The sequence below is a fragment of the Gallus gallus genome, chromosome 12, assembly GCF_016699485.2.
Source record: "Gallus gallus isolate bGalGal1 chromosome 12, bGalGal1.mat.broiler.GRCg7b, whole genome shotgun sequence".
Lineage (NCBI taxonomy): Eukaryota > Metazoa > Chordata > Aves > Galliformes > Phasianidae > Gallus > Gallus gallus.
The window spans coordinates 7,210,903-7,232,196 of record NC_052543.1 but is presented as its reverse complement, the minus strand read 5'-3'; the positions used below and the strand labels follow the sequence as shown (position 1 = coordinate 7,232,196).

General features: G+C 40.4%; 1 protein-coding gene across 19 annotated transcripts in view; it reads right to left on the bottom strand.

The window, feature by feature from the left end:
* Positions 1 to 323, bottom strand: part of CACNA1D (calcium voltage-gated channel subunit alpha1 D) — a 165,734-nt gene extending 165,411 nt beyond the window's left edge. For all 19 annotated transcript variants that reach the window (XM_040646100.2, XM_015292987.4, XM_015292996.4 and 16 more), the window contains exon 1: positions 88 to 323. In XM_040646100.2, coding sequence (XP_040502034.1) covers positions 88 to 130 — 43 coding nt within the window. In that variant the 5' untranslated portion in view covers positions 131 to 323. The remainder of the gene's footprint in view (positions 1 to 87) is intronic.
* Positions 324 to 21,294: the final 20,971 nt, after the last annotated feature.

The window sequence follows — 21,294 nt, the reverse complement described above, 5'->3', positions numbered from 1 at the left end:
TCTCCCAAATCCCTCGCAAATCCTCCCCCGCGCCCCCTCCCTCAGCCCCGGGCACGCCGCTGCCCTTGCTGCCCGCTCCGCTCCTACCTTCTGGGTGCTGCTCGGGCTGCTGCTGCTGGTGGTGCTGCATGATTCCCGCTTGCTCCGGCGCGCGAGAGGAAAAAGAAAAAACCCCAGGGCCGAGACGGCCCTCGCCGCCCCGAGCCAGGTGCGCGCTGCCCTGCGCTCCGCTACCCGACCCCCATGGTAGCGACTAGCGACGCGCGAGGGGCTGCTCCCGCTCCTCCTCCTCCCGCCGCTGCTGCCGCTGCTTCGCCGCTGCCAAATCCCTCCGAGTTTGGGCCAACATGACACTCACATCCGGGTGACACGGGATCTCTCCATCCCTAGCAACCCGGCTGCCGCTGCCAGCTCGTCGGTCCCCCCTCCTGCCGCCGCCTGCTCCGCGAGCCCCCTCCTCCCGGTGCCGCTCCTCCTCAGCCCCCTCCTGCCGCTGCCGCTCGCCGCCGCCGCGGGCTTAACTCCCTCCTCGCTGCCGCCGCCGCCACCTGCTGCTGCCGCGCTCCTGCGGCCGGGCCGGGCGGGGGCGCGGAGCCGCTCGCTAATCGCCCGGAGCTCCGGCGACCGCAAATAGAACCGCCGCCGCCTTAACCCCTCCGCCGCCGGCCCGGAGCCCGCCCCTCGGCGCGCCCCCGCACACCGCCGGCCCGCAGCCGCCTGCTCCTGGCGCTCCCGTCGCCAGCTCGGCTCTCCACGCCCGGGTCAGCACCGAAACGCGAGTGGGTTCGGGGCCGCCCCTTCCACGCCTCGCGGCGAACGCATCCCTCACTCTGGACAGCTCCCCGCCCGGTTCCTGTGCCCACGTGCACACGGAGAACCCTCAGCTCCTCAAACCTTCAGCGCCTCGACCTGTTGCAATGGCTCCATTCCCATCCTAAGCCAACCCCAGCATTTTTAGCTTTTCATGAAAGAAAAAAAAAAATCATTCAAATAATTATCTTCCCAAATTTTTCATTTTCAGCACTGCACAGCAGAAGCCAAAACCCTTCGTTTTGGTTTTATTTTTCTCTGGTCTCAAAGCAGCAATCACGTGCACTGATGCACATGACTGGAGTAGCCACGGGATGTGCTAGGAACAGTGAGGGCAGCACCTTCAATTACCGTGATACTTTTCCCAGTGGCAATATTGCAGCCATTGGGAGAAGTACGCATAATGAAACCAAGTGAGGATTATACAGATTCGAAACAGAATTAACACTTCAGAGTTCCAGTTGGCTTCCTCTGAAATTACTGCTTCCCAATTTACTTTTTGAGAGTATTTTCAGAATATTTGCTCTGAACAAACCACTGTTAAAACAGTGTGCATGACCTTGCGATAGAGGTACTATTTTGTTATAAAACCATTCAGCAGAACTGCTACAAGCCCTCTCTTTCATCACTTTCTTATCCATGTCTCTATCTTATCATCAAGCTATCCTTCACCCACAATTAACTTAGCTAATTAACAATAAATAGTAATGACAGAGAAGACTTAGAAAAAAAAAAAAAGAAATAAGACCTCAATACTTCTGATACCTTCCAGTCTTATAAGGAGTCCTATTAGGTGGAAACCATCACTTTTGGTGCCTTCCAGAGAGAGAGAACTTTTATCTCCACGCCACTTATTGGCCTTGTTCTGGGACTTGCTTTTCTCCAACCTTTTGAGTGGATTCAGCCACTGTGGCTGTAAGCCACCTGCTGCTGAGGGCTGGTTTAATCAGGATGGCACCACACACAGGTCAGAGGTTTACAGCATGATTTTCCCAATGAAAACTGCAAGAATCAGAAAGATCAAGGTGATAGAATGGTGATACAGGAGATGTAATGACAAAGGGACTAGCACAATAGAAAGGTGTTACAAAGAAAAAGGAAAAGAGCTCACCCATCTCTGAAGATCTAGGCTCCGCAAATAAGAGATCTCCAAACAGAGATCCTTCCCCAGTGGCAGTCAGCCCTTCAGTGAGGTCTAAGAGAGGTGCAGCCAGGCTCCACTCCTTCCAGTCACACAGCTGAATTGCCTTCACCTGTGCTTCCAGGACTGACCGGCTCCTTTCCCCAGGTGCTCAATCAGTGGTTCAGGCTGTGACCCAATAGTTCCCATACAAAAACATAGTCTGTTCTTAAGTACCTCCCTTAGACATCCATGAAAGGCAAGAGGACTTCTACTTTTTCAAGTCAGATGTTCAGGTGTCAAAAATGCTTGGTGTGTTTTCAGAGGTATCCTGACCAAGTGGAGTTGCCTAGCCAGTGCTGTGGATGCTGGAGGCAGGCACCCTGCTTGGCCACTGGGACCCTTACAGATGTCAGGTGTCAGGTCCCTCGATCATTGTTTTGAAAGAGACTTATGAAGTTCAACACCGAGACACTATTGGGAAATCCATAAGTAATATGGTCTGGATCTAAAACAAACAAAGCATCCCAAAGAAAAAGGCTGAAGTCTGCAGAAGTCCATCATACCCAAGGGTTCTGGCCTTGCCAGTCCTTCTCCTTACAAAGGAGAACAGCACTATGTAGCAGAAACTACAAATACTCTCCAAAGATTCCCAATAAAGCCATGAAAGAGAGATGCTTTTACACACTTGGTCTGTAACTGCAGACATGTAGTTTCGCTTCTTTCAAGAGCTATCTAGCCCCAGACAATCAACAGACACAGAAGGTAACTACTAGATAATCAAATTATCTACTATATTTTCAAAATAATAATTATGAAAATGAAAGTCCTTTTAGTGAGCTTTGAGAAAGTATGTAGGAACACTGATACTGTTTAATCACAAAAGTGCTAATTACCGTAACCATTAATTCTCTACACAGCTGTTTGCCCTTCTCCTCTGGAAACTAATATTTGATTATTTCACTAACACTGCTTCACTTTGATGTCACATGGATATTATTTACTCATTCCTGAATGAAATGGTTGGAATTATGTTAATGTTTTAGATTGTCTTCAGCTGCCATCTGCTCAGTGCTATGCCCTTATCAGTGTATTTCCTGTCCGAGTTAAAGAATGGCAGGGCAGGAAGAAAATACACTTGCTATTATCACATATTTGTTGCAGATTTGCCACTCAATTATTCTCATTTGTCCTCTGATAACATTTATTGCTCTCAGGGACTCGTTCTCTGTAAGAAAAGCAGATAAGCCCAAAACCAGCATGTTACGGACATTTTAGGAGCAGAAGCCCATTCAGAATTTAGGAGCACATGTGGCTAGTCCCACTTAACCAGAACCTCAGCTGATGAGCTGGTGGAGCAGCAGCTCACTGCAGGAAGGGACAGATCCAATCAGAATACAATTGCCATAGTGGGAAGAAGTTATATAACAAACACAGAACTGCAAACAATGTGAAGCAACAGAACCAGCCTAGTCCTGTAACAAGCAGGCAACTCATGTGCATTAATCTATTACTTATCATAATAATTCTGCTGAAGTTATTAGCATACTGACACATACTAACCTATTACTGTCCTTACACGGGGGAGGAATATTGAAATGAAAGATAGCCACATTGAGAACAAGCAGTGGTAGAATTCATTCTCACCCACACTACGTGTTTCCATCTAACTCTGCACACGCTGTCACTGAATCACAGAATGCCTCAGGTTGGCAGGGCCCCTAAATCCCACCCAGCTCCGAGCCCTGCTGTGGCTGGTTGCCCCCACCAGAACAGGCTGCCCAGGGCGCTGTCTTTTTGACTGCAGCCTCTTACTTTCTGCCTAAAAGCACCTATTCGTTCTGCTCACCTGAAGCACTGTAGAGCTACAGTTTGGGTTTGAAGATGTTTGTCAAATTGTTTTCTAAAAAAGATCATAATGAAACTTAAGTATATCCATATATTGTCTGTCAGCTCGGTGAATGTCATCTTTCTGAAGTCAGTACAAGTAACAAGCTCTAAAAAACTTAAAATAACACTTTAATATGTGTGCATTTTATGTGGAAAACTATAGAAAGCATATGCTTCTAAATCCTACTGACTGGGATCTCAAAAATAGATAAAATGTACGTGTATGGATTTTAAAATATAGGAATCCACTACATAATAAAGATGATGAGAGAGTGGCTTAAATGTCCATTCTATTGACCATATCCATACTCAAGATTTAAAATGTAAAATATATTCCAAGAGGAAGCAACACCAAATTTTGAATTGCCCTCTACAAAAGTCTTTTATGTTTTTGCATAGTCTTTTTTGTATTAGTTTGGGTGAGCAGAGTATCTCAACACAAAATACAACACTGACTATTTCTTGTCTTATTTAGAATTTCACCAAAAATATATATATATATATATATATTCAAAAGACAAGAAACCTACCACAGTGAAGTCTTATCATTTGCATATAAACTCACAAAAAATACAAGTTTTTGAAAGCTAAATATAAATGAAGTGAGTTACACTAAGCAGTCTAGCAGGAGATCTAGCTGAACATTTTGTGGAAAAAAAAAATATGTATGCATGAATAATTATACAAACTCATACAGAAGCAGAGGAGGAAGGAAGGAAAGGAGGAAAGGCAGGGGTTGCACAAACTCTTTTCATTTGTTTGGCTGAGTAACAGCTCCAAGCATGTCTTGTCGCCTGGAGGCTGAGGAAAAGGCCGAAGGTCTCCATTGGAGCTCACCAACGCAACAAAAGTCCTGATTTATTATTCCCATCCTCTCAGCAGAACTTTATATAATGGCACCCAGACACTATGGTCCAACTGTAAACGATTTGGAATTAAATGCTCTATTGTATAATTCTCCGAAACTGTATTTTTCCCTCTCACTCTACCCAGGAATAAGGTCTAATATGCTCTGAACACACTGAGAATCTGTTCAACTTAAAATTCAGCTGGGTTTTTTTTTTTTTTTCCAAAACAAATTACTAAGAATGTAATGAAATGTGTTTTCCTGGCTAATTAGATTCCTTGGCTTCAATTAGGGTGCAATTACTCAACAGAATTTATGTTCTTCCAGCAGTTCTCCCCTTTATCTATGCTCTTCACTATTTTTACAGTTTACCACGTCTTTTCATTAACTTCTTTGAATATTTGACCAGGAATAGAGCCACTCTGAAGTACTGGCTCTTCTCTTACTCCTTGTCTGAAAGCTTCATTTCTTGCTAGCCTTCTTTCTCAACTTCTCTCTTTACTCTTCTTTTCTACTGTCATGTCACTTTTTTTCTCTGGCGATTCCCCACTATTGATGCTTCCCACCCTGTGTGTTATCCACCCTCCTCATACCAGTCTTGGTCATCTCAGGCCTGAGCAAATTGGCTCTGGTGGGCAGTGGACTGAATTCCTAGTCAGAAACTGTTTCCAACTATATCACTGTGCTAGCAAGGTGAACTGAAGTGGTGACAGCAGGACTACATCACCTTCAATTTAGAGTATCCATATTTAGGATAGAAAATATTTAAACTGTTGACTGCATAAACACATTTCAAACTGTCATTTAAGTAGATTCAGAATTTTCTCAGAAGAGTTTCATCTCTATTTTTAGTGCTCAGTAAAATGATGATTTCACAGATGGGCAACATAGACAGCTACCAAAAAAATTCCACTACACATAATTGTGCTTGAAAATGTCACAGTGAAATGGACAGATGACTCACAGTATCAGCACATGTGCCTCGTGCAAACAAATAGCTTCAATAAATACAAGCCACGCTGCAGCTTCTGCAGGGTGTCCTGATGGTGGCTTGTGGTGGATCTTCAAAACTCCACTCTGGAGGCTGGAAGACTGCTAAAAATGGTGCAGGGTTTAGACAGAAGAAAACACGTCTGAGTGGGGGCTCTCCCCCGGCAGCTGCAGAAGATAACAGCCAGCAGCAGGGGAGGAACGGCATTTGGGTTGGCTGTGTCAGCCTCATTTGGCAACCCATCCTCCACAGCCTCACCCCAGCACCCAGAGGAGCCACCCAAGGCACTGCTTCAAGGTGGTCCCACCCCACACCCAACCAGGCGCTTTCAGACATGAGTCCTGGCTCTTCATACAAAGTCCTTTTGCTTGCTCGCTGTGACAGCACAAATACATTCTTTCAAATGTAAACTTATCTTTTACTTTTAAACCAACCTTGCCTATGAGGGTATCTAAAAGTATTTCTGCTAGTACAACTAAAGCTTATTAGCCCTGAACTAAATATTAAGGAGGTGACATTTACAGTGATCAGGGACGAAGTGAAAAGTCATGTTTCTTAACGCAGCAGAGTAGAGTGAAATCAAATTCTCAGATTTTCCAGTCTCTGCTCTACATACTAAACACAACACGTTGCCTGGGGTTCAAAAAATGTCTCTCTCTTGCCAGATACAGGAATAAAGAACGTAGCAAAATTCTCTGCAGAATTTTTCCCAAATAGATTTTTAAAATGACTTTCAAAGACATTCTTTGTAAAAAGCAGCTCTTGAAGAAGGCAACAGCTGCACGGTTGAGCACACCAAGGTCAAGAGATGTCCTACTTCATTCTGGGGCTGCATCATGACACAGTTTCACATGATCAGTTCTTCCTTTTACAGGAATATGCACCATGTAGCATGAGACAGCCTGCATTTACAGCACGAAACTGAGGGTAAATACGTGTGTCTTCTAATCCCATTAATTCATTTATTAATCAATGGATAAAACACAAAATGTATTCCAAACTTACTTTGTCACAAGACAATTTTACTGCTACAAAAGCACACCAGATTTAGCTGTACACATTTTGCAGTAAGCAAGGCTAGAAGTAAGCACAAGGAAAAGATTTTAAGTAAACAAGAGCTAATGCCTGTAAAAAGATTGCTTTCTGTCTGTGCTAATTGGTACCTACTGGTGGAAATGTAGCCCTATCCCTTTGTTGGTGTTGGCATCCCACACCAAAAGAGGAACCATGGTTAATAAGAATATCACAGCTCTGTAAAATGAAGGACGAGTCTCAGTAACTGCATTAGCAAAAGAAAAAACCAAGTGAAGTAAAAAGCAAGTCTAGATTGTCAGATCTGGAGAAAGGTTTATAGGTGTTGTAGGGTTGTTTTTAATAATTTGATACTTAGAAGTCGGTCCGATGAGCTGTGTTACTCATGGAAGCAGAAAATTATGGTTGTTAAATGTTTTAGAAAGCGTGGTATATTCTCAACAGTACGGCTATTACTTTTAAGTGCCTCACTAGATAGAATGGAGACTCTCACGCAAATATCCCATATTTGGCTTTAGCACTAATGTCTCATATGTATGTTCAGTCTTTGTTTTTACTGATACCTAGGTACATCTACCAGTTGCATTTCTTGTCTCTCTCAATGCTGGATATCAAGATTGCTATCCCACTGAAAATCTTTCTCCTTTGGCTTTATGATTACATTCAACAAAGTAGAGAACCATGTTAGGTCAAACCTCTGACAACTGCGCTTTCACTGCTGTTCAGAGAGTTCGAAAGGACAAAAGCATAACTAGGGAAGTAGAGTAAATATCCTTTCTTATCATAAGACTTCAGTGCGTAACTCTTGACAACACAAAGACCAGCTTAATAGACTAGGGAGGCAAATCCCTATAGAAAAGCATGGAGGGATCACGTCAGTAGCAGACAAGACAGCACAGAAGCTTTCAATCAGAGTATCTGCAAATAAAATTGCTTCAGGACACAGTGGACTCTTTTTACGTTTTTCAGTTAGCAGGTGAAATTATCAAGAGGTGTTTACAGAGTAAGGTTCATTCCCTTGAGGGTTTTTTGGATTGTTCAGCTTTCATTGGAGACAACACTGCCCAAACACGTTAAGTGAGAATGTGCCATGCTGCATTTAAGTTAGTGGAAACATTTTAGTTTTGTATCATGTTAGTATTTCTAAAATAGCTAGCAAATTCTGTCACCCTTTTGTTTCCTTGTGATGCCCTTGAAACCAACTGAAAATCAGCCAGCACAGCCAAATCTCAATATTCTGTAATACTGAAATAAAATAATCACCTGACCCACACGGCTGGCATGCTGACGCAGTTCAGTTATAGCTTTGAACATATGTGTACATCTCCTCTTAACGATCATGGAAGCGGCATCACATTGTAGGTGCCAGCTCCCTTTGGAGGGGGGTGTCTCCCATTATGGATGTCTGCTTGAGACAGCTGACAGACCTGTCAACATACTCCGCAATTTCAAACAAAATAAAGCTCTATTTTGCATGCAAAATAAAACTGAGGCTCAAGTGGATTATGTCTTGGGGCTTCTCCAGTTTGCTATTGTAGAGTAATTCTCCAAGCGCTTCTTTATGCAGAAAGCTAGCAATGAAAACACTGGACACTAATATCTTCAGTCATTTAATATTCATGCTGCTTTTTTTGCCTGGGGTCATTCTTTCCTGTCAAATAAAAGGATTATTCCTGAAAATGACTCTCACTAAACTCGGCAGGATTTTTATCCATTTCTGCATCTGAAAGGTTTGCATCATCAAATAAGAACCTAGAGTTTACGGCTATGAAAATATGTGAATAAAAGCAAAGGGACAGATGCCGAAGACATAAAAATTAGTAAGGCATAATCTGTGCTTGCTGTTCCATAAAAATGCACAGTTTAAAAACTAAAACAAAACAAACAAAAACAGCACACAATGATATAGAGTACAATCTCAGAATTTATTTTTATCCTCTAGCCAGTGTAGTATACAGGTTTTGTTATGTTCTGCAGAAAGGTCAGTGATGGAGCTTATTTACGGGCATATTGTCATTCTTTACAGATACAGATTGCTTCCTCTTGTCTCATACCAAATTTAGAAATTCATAAACAAACTAAACAGTGAATTTCACTCAGAAGTTTAATTTAGATTAAGCTGATTTAGATTTAAGGACTCTGCTTCACCATAGCACATTTGGACCTGCTTTGTGTACTATATGATGGGTAAAACAACACTTGATGAGAGAGAAATATTTAGTGTGCCCCCTGAGGGGCAATATAAGCACCTAGCAGTATGAATCACGTCAGAGTGTCCTACACATACCAAATCACGTTCTGAAGTCACACCAAGTGGGCATGTTACAGCTGCACCTGGTATGTTACACAGACCCTCAGAAACTCCAGCTCAATTTTGATAAAAAACTCAAGGTTTAAACAAGGTTTAAAGACTCCATTCCACTATTATTAAAAACTTCCAGCAAAGACTTTGTCTCAACTTTCACTATTTTTAAAGTTTTGATGTTTCTGAGTAACCTGACAACTGCTGTAGCACTCAGAACATGATGCTCTCAGTGGAAATCCAATTGATTGTGACATTTGCCAAGGAGATCCCAGGCTAATGACACAGTTTCATAGCATCTCACAGTTAAGCATACTTTAAAAGAGTCTGCAAGGTAAATTAACGTATGTTAGGTATAAGACTGGTCCCCAGCTGTAGTCCTGGGCTGCTAGAATAGGAAGACATCTGTCAAGTATCTCTTTCCATCATTGCCATCTCCCCACTGAGCAGTTCTTACTGAGGAACAAGCCATAGCTGAATGTTTTCTTTCAGTGGAAAGGAGAAAGAAGTGCTCAGATATGTCAGGAAGTTTTGACCAAAATGAAAGACTTAAATAAAATAAAAGAATTTTCATGTCTGACATAAGAAAAGGAGAAGGCTAATGCTGACTTTCATGCTGCGTAGTCACAGATTTCATCTGGAAATGAGTTATAGGCAAGTAATGAGGTACACAGAGCATACATATGCCCACACATGAACACTCACCCTAGTTAGGAATTAGCTTATAATAATGAAGTGTAAAATGTTCCTCAGTGATGGGAGAGAGGCATGGTGCTGAGATGCATGAGAGCTACTGCTTCAGAGCTATGGAGAGAGCAATTGTGATAGGGACTTTTATAAAGATTAGCTATGAAACTGTATTTTAGCATAATAAGCTGTTAAACCACTTAGAAAACTTCGGGAATCAAGCAATATAAAAATAGACAGAAGTGCTTCTCCAGCAGGATGGATTTTTGTCAAATATTCACTTCAAACCCATGTGAAATGTTCTTTTTCTCCATCTTTCAATTCTAATTCTGCTTTTAAAACAATAGTTCAACACTATAACTTCAGAAATACGAAGAATATTCCAGTATGAAGGCTTGGAGATGCAGCTTGTAGACAAAAAAAAAAAAAACACATTTGATTTAATGCCTGATTCACAGGTGCCTGCAGTAACACTGGCTTCCATGTATGTACAGTGCGTTAGCTGACACGCCTTGCAAGTAATGGGAAAGCAAGTTCATTCTAGGACTTTTCTTGTCTTCCTAGAAATTTAGCACAATGCACACAGTAACTTGTCTTCCAAAACTTGTTTTTTTCCACTTTGCCTAAGCGTGCTGCTTACACAGCTTTGCCTTTTGGCAAGCCAAATCTATGCCTGCTCAGACCGTGCCTGTTGCATCACCAAGTACCACCTTCTCTGCTGCTCAAATGAGCCAGTAATGTAGCACCAGCCTGGGGGCAAAGGCTGACTCAGAACCACTGAAGCTAAACATCAGTGCTTCTCCTAAGTAGGCAGACACTTCAATATCATTGACTCCATAAGATCTGTATTTCTTTCAATCCAGCCAGATCCAGTGCTAAATAATGAAGTAAGCAGGAGCTGGGCAAGGGAGGAGGGGTCAGTGGTTTGTCAGAGCATGAATATCAGCTCTTCTAGTCATAAAAGAAGGATAAGACTGATGTGGATGACTAAGAATGTCAGAAGAGCTCTTGAGGAAAAATAGATGTTATATGACATATATAAGAACATGAAATCTGAAAAGGATTAAGAGAATTATGAAGTGAGACAGAAAGACTAAAAAAAAATACCCAAACCCAACAACAGAGCTGTTTAAAGCTGCCAGAAATGGCATAGCGAGAAGATTGCTCAGGAAGGGAAGAAAAACAATACACAATCTCAAAATGTTAAAGAGATGTGAAGGTCAACAAGGAATTAACTACTGAGCTGCTAACAGAACCTGTGCATGAGAGGACTTAGCAAAACCACACAGCATTAATTATTATTTAATGCATGTTTCTATTCAATATCCATGCAGTAAAGAAAAACAAAGTGCCAGAAAAGAGAACACAACTTCCAGTGCAATAAAGAACCAATCTTTTTGCAATGTAGAATAAGTAGTGATACAGAAGACAGGAAGCTAGATTATTTGTGGCAAGCCTACTTGAAAGAAAATTTCAAACTTTAAAGATAATTTTGCAGAAGGAGTTCAAGATGAATACAAAAGCAAGTAATTGTTACTCCAGGCTGCACAAACCAAATTGGAAAGAGCTAGGAAAGCAAAGATAACTCATTATGACCTGAAAGGCCAGAGCGGTCCTACCAATATGAAAGCATGAGGCCAGGAGACACGTACAGCATTAGGGAGAAGTACAAAGTGTTCCGTATAAATCCACAATGGGACCACCTTTGCAAATGAACAACATTTGCAATTTCTTTTTCCATTACTCCGAAGTGAAGTCTGAGATGATGGGCTGCAACACCTCTCAGTTTCTGTCTTTGATTTTTCACAGAAACCAGCAGCTTGCTACTTAGGCAGAACCACTGGAGAGCAGCAGCAACCACATTCACAATGGCAGGAAAACCTTAAGGCTGAGTCTATTAAAATCTGACGGCAGACCTAAAGGAAGGGGTATCTCAGGGTTGGCCACAAGTCTCATTTCAGCATGGCAAAATAACCCTAAAGCTGGAAGACCATCACACCAGAGCACTTGTATTTCATTATTAGCTCTTCACGTGAAAGGGCAACAAACCTATCCTGCCTCAAATCACTCGCTTCGTATTTAACAACATGAAAGAAGGAACTCACTGACCCCCTTATATTCAAAGCACATTACCAGACGAAAGTAAAGAACTAAACATTTTGTTCTAATTTCAAGTTTGTTTCAACCTGTTATATCAAGTCACTTAGTTGTCTTTTAACCACAGTAAAAGAGAGATGTTACTGCCTTCTTGGCTTGTCTACATCCCAGTATGCAGTAATACTGTCTACTTTCTTTAATTAATACGTTTCATGCCATGGAGAGGTTGTTGAAGTGACATTTGAATCTTAATAAGAACTGCAGAAGTAGGTGGCAAGATAGATTTTATCCAACTATTCCTTCATCAGATTCAGAATACTTCTGCTCAGATTCTGCACACTAGATAAACTCACCACTGGAAAATTAGTATTTCCTATTCTCTGCAGATGTCTGCCTTTCTGAATCACATGCAAACATCCTTCATGTCATTGAATACTGCTTAGTTTAAGTGTTTGTCGATACGCTTCTTTCCTACTTACTGACTTTCCCTAATAGCTGTACTGAAAATACTATGGATGCTCTACTTGATGACATTACATTAAAGAGATTCATGCTGAAATTCTTTGGCCACCACCATCATTGCTGATGTCAGCACAGCCCTAAGAACAAGGCTAGTTAGCTAATTGCTTTACAGAGCAATCATAGGCAACACAGAACTTGGAGCCAAATGTATTGCTGGAACAAGCAGGCCAAATGCCACTAAAGACATCCATTCCATCAGGCAACAACAGCCAGTGCCAAGGCTTGTGAATGTGGTTACGAAACCAAAGAATAAGATTTCAGGAGGCTTGCATCCCAGACAAGCACAACGCTATTTGCCAGTATTAGACTGAATTTTAATTACAATTCTGATGATTTATGGGCACCCCAATATAGAAGACTTCATTGATTTTATCAGTATTAATTTCAATAGTATCAGGGCTTAACTTTCTGCTGCAGAAACTATGCAGGCAACATATATAGCAAACCAACGTCAATGCAATCAGGCCAGTATATGAGCAGGCAGAAATCAGACCTGTATTTATAACATTTATATCAAAGAACTTGTTACATTAAATATGTCACAATAGATTCTCTATACTATAAAATATACATTGATCCCACTGTTACAATAGAATCACTACTTAAATAATTGTAAATAAAATAAGCTGTGGTAAAATTCATTATATAAGGAGCTGAAAGGGGGGCATTTAAATATTAACAGTCTTTTATGAAAAATAGAAGGAAAAACTTAAACATTGCTATAACAGAACAAAAAATGTGAAGAATTATGTGATACTATTTAAGTAACTTAGAATAATTTAAAGGCCCTATAGTAGGCACTGAAGCAGAATGGACATATAGAGAATCAAATTTGCAAAGACAAACCAACAAATCTTCAGAAAAGTACACTGTACTGAACAGACTAATACTTTTTAATGGAAAACAGCCTCCAAACCAGGATATTTTTGCAAAGAAGTTGCAGCCAGGAGAAACATTATAGCTTAGTTTTAATCAACCTCTACTACTTTGTATAGGGAATAAAGTATTAAAGTAGTAAATCTGGAAGTCTAAGGAGAATCTTAAACTACTAGCATACTAATTTTTTAAAGTTTCCTAAATATTTTTTTTTCCTTTTTCCTTTACAGAGCTACAGTAAAGCAAAGATTTCAGTCACTATCCATCATAACGCAGATTTCCCAAGCCCCACTAAAAGTAACTCTTCTTCTGCTTGTGCTCCTGCAACAAAGAAAAAATGAGTGTGGTTATCTCAGAAAAGCCCTTAAGGCTCTTCAACTTCTTTGATATTTAAAAATGTAGTTCAGCACTTTGGTAAACAGGAATGCTCTCTTGAAGGACAGGGAGCTCTGAATTCTTAATCAATCTGTTACGGTTTTGAGTCCTCCTGAACATTAATTTGCTCTTGCAAATTACTTAACAGCTACCAAGATGGTTCCCCTCTGTTCTAACTTGTCAGTATTTGACCTCTAAATAAACTCTAACAAATGCTTAAGTGACAACACAACCCATCACCCCAACTTGCATGTCTCTGCACAGAAACTCCACTGTTGCAAAGTCACCATTTGCTCTTGGGCCACTGAATTAAAAACCTTAAAAGAATACTGAAATCATTATCCTAACAAAGGATTTTCTTTCTTTCTTTTTTTTAATTGAGTTGTCCTCCACTTCTAGAAGTTTTCTTCTGAGATATAATACTTAGCTGTTTAGAAAACAATGGTATACCTCAGTGACATGTACCGGTGTTCTCATGATGTGAATAATACAGTGTCAGTCATTATTTCGAAAATTTCCAAGGACAATTTCCTAACTTGGAAGGAGAATTCAACACTGAAATACAGCTTGACAAGGAAAAAAAAGTTGAATCGTGCCAAATTTAAACAGAGTAAATGGAAAGACCAAGGTAATTACAAGCCTGTCAGTCTGATAGGGAAAATAGCTGAAACACCAGCACTGGAATTTTTAAGCAACAAATAATTAAAGGAAGGTAACATAATTCATGCCAGTAGGAACGGTGCAAATGAAAATAAATCTTATAGAACACCTTGTTACTATTCTTCTGTCAAGACTAAGAGAAGTTGTGATAAAATAACTTCATTAATGTAATACATTAAGACTTCCCTCTGGTATTTGACTTGTCCTTCTTATTAATAAAATAGGATGATAACATCAGTGTATTATACAATGCACAAGAACTGGCTGATGTACTTTATCATGAAGGTGGATCTCTCAGCCCTACAAAGGACTTTCAATCACAAAACCTTTAAACCAAAGTTGGATAACTTTCTGAAAGTCCAGTTCTCTTTCAGCCATAGCTGTTGGATGCAATACAATGATTCATTCATAAAATTACATAGATGGAAATGGCCACAATGATCTCTTACTGTTTTCAAATCTACAGGTCTATGTTTTATATACTGTCACGCAGAATTACTGGTAAATGGAGTTCATTCTTTCAACACCCTTCCAAAACACAAGTTAAAGGTTCATATATCTCTGTATGTTCAAAAGCTATTACTGCAAACAGGGAGTAGTACTAGTGGGTTGGTGGGAGTGTGGATTTTTAAGATGCTGAAATTTCTTTCTTAAACCGAGCATGAACTCCTTTGATTTGTGTCTGGAGTTCTAAAAGATAAATAAACTCAGAGATGTTATGAATTCAAGCAGAAAAATCAGATTTTTTTAAATAGATTAGTCTGGGAAATAAAATAAAGATCTGATAGTCCTATAGAATTTGCTTTGCATGATATTAATGCATCAGTACCTCAACAAAATCCTAGTGTTTCATAACAAGCAGAAATGTGTGCCTTCCAGAAAGCTCAAATCCTGGATTCTGTAATGCGTTATAAAAAGCTTCTAGGGAAATAAGGAAGTCAGCTCTTGACCAGAGCTCCTCCTAGAAAGCTGCAATAAAAATTCTCACCTTTACACTTAATCATTTCATTCCAACTAAGCACTCAAATCTTTGTCTCAGTCCCTGAGCCTTTGGTAGAATAGCTACCTATTGTGAAAACCAACCATACGTGACAGCATAACAAATAGCATTCCATAACAAATAGCATTCAAAGGAATTTAAACACATCTGTAGGAGCCTACAGCTCAAGGAAGCACAGGCCTTAGACAGGCACCATTTCATCCATGCTTAAATTGGCCACTTTATTCAGTGCTGTAGACACAAACTAACACAGCTGTGTGCATCCATGCTGAGCTCAAGTGTAATAATCAGAAAAATCAATGCAATGAAAGGGTGATACAGGAGGTGTAATGACAAAGGGACTAGGAAAGGCGTTACAAATTAAAAGGAAAGGTGCTTACCCATCTCAAGATGTAGGCTCACAAGGGAAGTTCCACAAGTGAAATACAGATGCAATAATGTAGACCTTAAATGAGGGTCTGAAAGGTGCAGCCAGCCTCCACCCCTCCTGGTTGCACAGCTGAATTGCCTTCACCTGTGCTCCCAGGGCTGACTGGGTCCTTTCCCCAGGTGCTCAATCAGTAGTTCAGGCCATGACTCAACAGTTACCACACATCAAGCAGCCTATTCTTTAATAGACTGCACAATATATATTATATATATATAATCATGTTCTAACATGGTTTTTATAAAAAATTATAACATATTAAATACAAAGGTAACTAGAAACAGCTTCTTCATGTATAACCATGACATAATTTCAATTCTTTTTTCTCTAGAAACTACTGCAGCCAGGAAAACACAATGACTAAAGCAGGGAATTCTGATCACGTGTTTCCAAGTTCCCAAAACAACAGGAATTACATCTCATCTGCTACTGTCCACTGTCATTTCAAAACTCACATTTTAGTGGTCAAAGCAATATACATAGGTCACTCCAAACTTAATGCCTCCTATTTATTAACATGGAATCCACAACAAATACAAAGAGCACAATAACACTATTAGATAGAGCAAATTCTCTCACATAGTCACCATTAGCTACACCCACTACTTGGTCTCCATAAACAATCAGCAAGCATCAATGAATGTCAGTGGGTGCCATATTCCATGGGTGTGTTCAGTGACATCCCTTTGCTTCATTCACAGTTCCACATCAGGTGCCATTTTGTCAGACAGCCCCTCTGCTGCCATCTGTCACATGGCAACCAAATGTAATGGACTATTAGTGGGAAAGCTCCACCTCTACTGCCATCCCACCAACATCCACCTCCGATGTTGTAAGCCAACAGCATAAAAATAGGACGCATTACTTTCAGAGTAGTTCTCACACGCTTGCAGAAGATGCAAAAAAAAAATTCCCTGAAGACATCTTTCAGAAAAAGCTTCTCCCTGCACAAATGTATTAAAAATCTAGAAAAACAAGTAACTACTTCTATTTTTCATCATTTCCTCAAAAATATTAACAGAAGTAATAAAAACTTAGAAACAGGCTTAGACAGAAAGCAATTAAATAGGTACAAAAAGAATATCGTTTCACTTAATTATTCCTTGGGTTCTCTTCCTGTCAATTTTACTCACAACGAATTCCCCTTTCCCCAGGAAGCTGTTTTATTTACATGAAGGAAACACACAGTGAATAGGGGTTAATGAAGCACATGCCAAAAGAGGTCTAACGAGTCAATTAACCCTTTACACTCTGAATCATGATGGCATCTTTCACTTTTCTCAAACACGGGAATGTTCCACTAAGCGATCTCTGCAATCTGGATACATCACCAGTTGTTCCCCATTGACTACAGATCTTCAAACCTGAATCTTCAAAACTGCAGGGTTTAAAATTCCCATCAGCTGTTAATCATTACCATATGTAATAATTTTAAAGTATTACTAAAGCAGGCACTATGTGTTTTCCCTCCTCTGTTCCTAGTATTTCTCAAGCTAAACTAGATTTTCATTCAGTCTGTATTCAATGTTTCTGAGCTCAAAGGACAATGAGGGAGATACACTGAATATTATGTAGACAATTCTCAGCAGAAAAATGTCTTCCAGCTAAAGACACATGGATGAATGAACTTTTGTTAGTAATGAAATGGTCTTAGAATCATTACATAACTCTTCCTGTATTCTCCCTACCCCTCACATCTTCTCTAGTCTTAGCAGCTCTTTGCTAAGTTATTCCTCAAATTGCGTTCACAATGGCAGGTACAATTGGCATTTCAGCGCATGTGACTGATGCTCAGTCATCAAAAGGAATTTACTTTTTCCATCTGGTTCCATGAACACTGCAACATGCCCAGAAAGAGAAGGGTTTATTGAAGAAACTAGGTGTTTTGTTTAGTACACTCCCTAGCTCATGCAGAAACTCACAGTATGACACCAGTGAAGCCAGCTGAATTGGTTGTTTTTGCTTATCTTTATTCCAAATTGGGTTAAAAACGGGCTTAGAATCTCACTGGCTATTTGGTTTCTGGCTAACCCTGCAGATTAATCCAAAATAGAAATACAACGTGCAAAACTGTGCAGCGGCCACAAGAATAAAGCTTTTCTTAATTGCCTCAGAGAAGTGTCTCAAAACACTCAGAGAGACAGTTTTTGATAAAATTATTGCCCGAGCTGAATAAAGCAGTTGTTCATAACCAAGAATATGCTAGACCCATAAGGAACTGTAACTTCCAGGAGACTGACTCTCACTTCAGTAGTACAGTGGCCACTCTGTAAACAATGATACCAAACACTCAACTGGATGTAAGAAATAAATGTGATTTTTTTTTTTAAACCAAAGGCTACTTATAGAATATATTTATCTGCTCACCTGTTAGCACAGATAAGTAAAGCAAAATCCCAAAGAAAAACGAGACATTCACAGATCAACAGTTAGTTGTAAATGGGCTAGATATAGAGCTTGGGTGCTTTATTCCTGGAACTAAGCTAACGTATCATTTGTGTGGACACAAAACACTCCCAAAGACTTTTGCACAGTGCGTACAGAGTGCAGTACAAAAGTAGATCTAAGGGTTGTTAAGAACGGATAAGGTCAACAAATAATTTATAAAATGACATTCCAAACATGAAAACTATACAGAAGGCTACACTGGATTCTATGAGATTTGAGGATAAATTGTCGTGTGAAGATTTACTTCTACAAGATTCATCCTCAACTCGCATTACTTTCAGCTGACTACATCTTCTGGGAAGGGTATGTGTCTGCTGCATGTGTAGCTGTCACGATGCCCTAAGGCTTTGTACAGAAAAAATGTAAGCAAGATTGGGTTTAAAACCAAAGTAAATAGAATTTAAAGGGAGACTGATTCTCATAAACCAGAAAAAGATCTTGAAAATCACATTTGCCAAATAAACTTGTTTAGCTTCAGAACATTTGGGTTAACATTCATCTATTTCAACTCGAGTCACAGAACAAATATTAGCTTGTCTTTCACATATCAAATGCACTTATATTTGGTGAAATTAAATGTTTTAAATAGAAATCCTTTTCCTGTCTTTCTGCACTGAAATCTGTAGGACAAAGGTTGCTCTTTCTTGGAACAAAGACTTCTAATTAGGTGGGTATTCACTGAAGACGCAGAAAAATAATCTCAAATCCTTCGGGGAGAGGAAAATAAGGATCTCAATGTGATTGTCCCAATTCCCCCTACACAAGAAGAATCATCTGGAAACTTAGGGCCACTGTTATCCTTCATGCCTTCACAAGCACATCTTTTTTGCTTCTCACTTCTGCTCATAGTTCACAGTTTTCTTATCATAGAGTCAAAGAATTGTTGAGGTGGAAGGGACTCTTAAAGGCAATCTGATCAATGTCCTCTGCAATAACAGGGACACCTACAGCTTCGGCAGGTGCTCAGAACCTGTCCAGCCTGACCTTATATGTCTCCAGGGATGGAGCACCCACCATCTCTCTGGGCAACCTGTGCCAATCCTTCATTACCCTTATCATACTGTTTTTTCTTTGTATCCTTTATTATGAAAAAAATCTTTTAATAGATCTATTGAACCAGAGCATTAAAAAGCCTCTTTCCCATCAGCATCAAGAGAAGTGAGAGCACAGGGCCTAGAGGATAAACAGGATATAAAACCTTTTCGTACTGTTCTAAAATTCCAAGTTTCCATGTCTCTGCACAAGGCTGTATGCGTATGTTCACGTACAAATAAGAGTGACAAGTAACAAATATCCTTGACAATTTTTAGCCTCTTGCTGTACACAAATGAAGGGCAAATATAGAAAAAAAAAGTAATGTGTCAGACAACTACACATTTTTTCTCCCCGCAAGATAGGCTCTAGCTTTCCATAGGGAAATCTGCAGGAAAGTAATTCTCAGAATAGCATGCAGACTTGCTGATGACGTAACGTATGTTTAAGCGGGGAAAAAGGAAACAAGCTAAACTGGTCAGGACAAGTTTTAGCAGCATTTCTCAAAGTTGGTGAGTGAGCCCCAAGAGAGGGAGGCAGCTGAAGGGGCTATTGTCCCCCAGGATCTCTGCCACAGTTCCTCTGAAGACGACATTCCAGTTTTCTCTCTGCATCCAGGAAAAAGGATGCTGTCAGAAAACGCTGCAGCCCAGTTGAGCAGAGGTGGCAGAGAGCGTACCCACACACCTGTCTGTCTGCAGGGAGGTTCTTTGAATGGCTCTCCACAAAAGCTACATATGTCTGTATGAACCAACATGGTTTTACTTGCTACCATACGTAATGCTGAAACGTTCTGATCCCAAATATTGACTCCATCTACAGAAATGAAAAAATGTGGGACTTCTTGGGAAGAATATACATATGTGTTTGGTTTTTGAAAGTTCTTATTTTGACATGACATTGAATTGCCTGTAAGCTATTTGGAAAAGTGGTGCGAAGGACCAAGAGCCTGGAATTCATCACACTCATATTTATGCTGGCATTTCCAAAAGTTTTCTTGAAGTTTACTAGACACTCATCAAAGCAGCACACACATCCATACAGTAACTGCACCCAGCTGAAACCAGGCAGACATTGTCCAAGTGAGTTCTCAGAGGCCAAATGCCAGTCTGATATAAATAAGCAGGACATATTCGAGATGAAAGGCCTTCTGTCATTTTAGGAAAGCTAGAGATCTAATCCAAAAGGCCTCTTTAAAACTTGGCTCTGCATTCAATGAAATCAATGGGAAACTCCATGGGATCGTTACTTTCGTTGCTGCAATGTCAGCTGCACGCTGACAGAGAGTATGCATTCAGCACTGATTCATATCCAGCACAGCATGATTTGTATTGGTCGGCACCCATACACACAGGAATGCAGACATCCTGCCTCAAGTCTTAAATATTAATCAACAAATATTTTCTTACTGTGAGCTACATTTGTTCACACTTCCTGCTTCTCTCTTCCACTTGGCAATACAGATTGCCCTATTTCTTCCACCTCAGTGAATACCAACCTCACCTCAGCCAGACATATAGAAAATAAGGTGTCATATAAAAGGTGTCATATGGCTGCTCACAGGGTACAAAGCTAGCAGCAGTGCTGCAGTGGCACTGCAGCATCGAACGCCTTGCTAACGGTATTTTTCCTCCATAATCCTTAAAGTTTTGCTCACATCTAAAGTGAAGCAGGTATCCCCCAGTGAGGAGCCCTTCCACCCCACCAAACAACTCACTTAACTGCACAACTTCTAAGCCATAAACCACTTGACTAATCCCACTGCTCAGCACAGGATAAAAAGAGAAAATAGCATTAAAGATTTAAAGTAAAGAATACAGCAAACTCAAATGATAGCTGTACCATTCACGTCATTACAGCTAAGGGTTTGTCAGCACTTTCATTATAATGCTTATTTCTCTGCTGTCACTCCAGGCTAAAGTTTGGCAGAGCATAAAACTTAGAGCACAGACAGACACAATAAGAACACAGTGAAAAGGAAAGCAAAGGCTTCAAGGACAGCATCCACAGATACCTCACATGTCAAGAGCAAACAGCATCTCACAAAGCATGATGCAAGCAGTTAAGCTGGGAGAACTATGCCTTCTCTCATTAAGATGGTGTCACAGAGAGGGAATGGCACTGAAAACTCAGCAAGATGTATTGTTATGAAACTACTATGAATGGCTTAGCAGATCC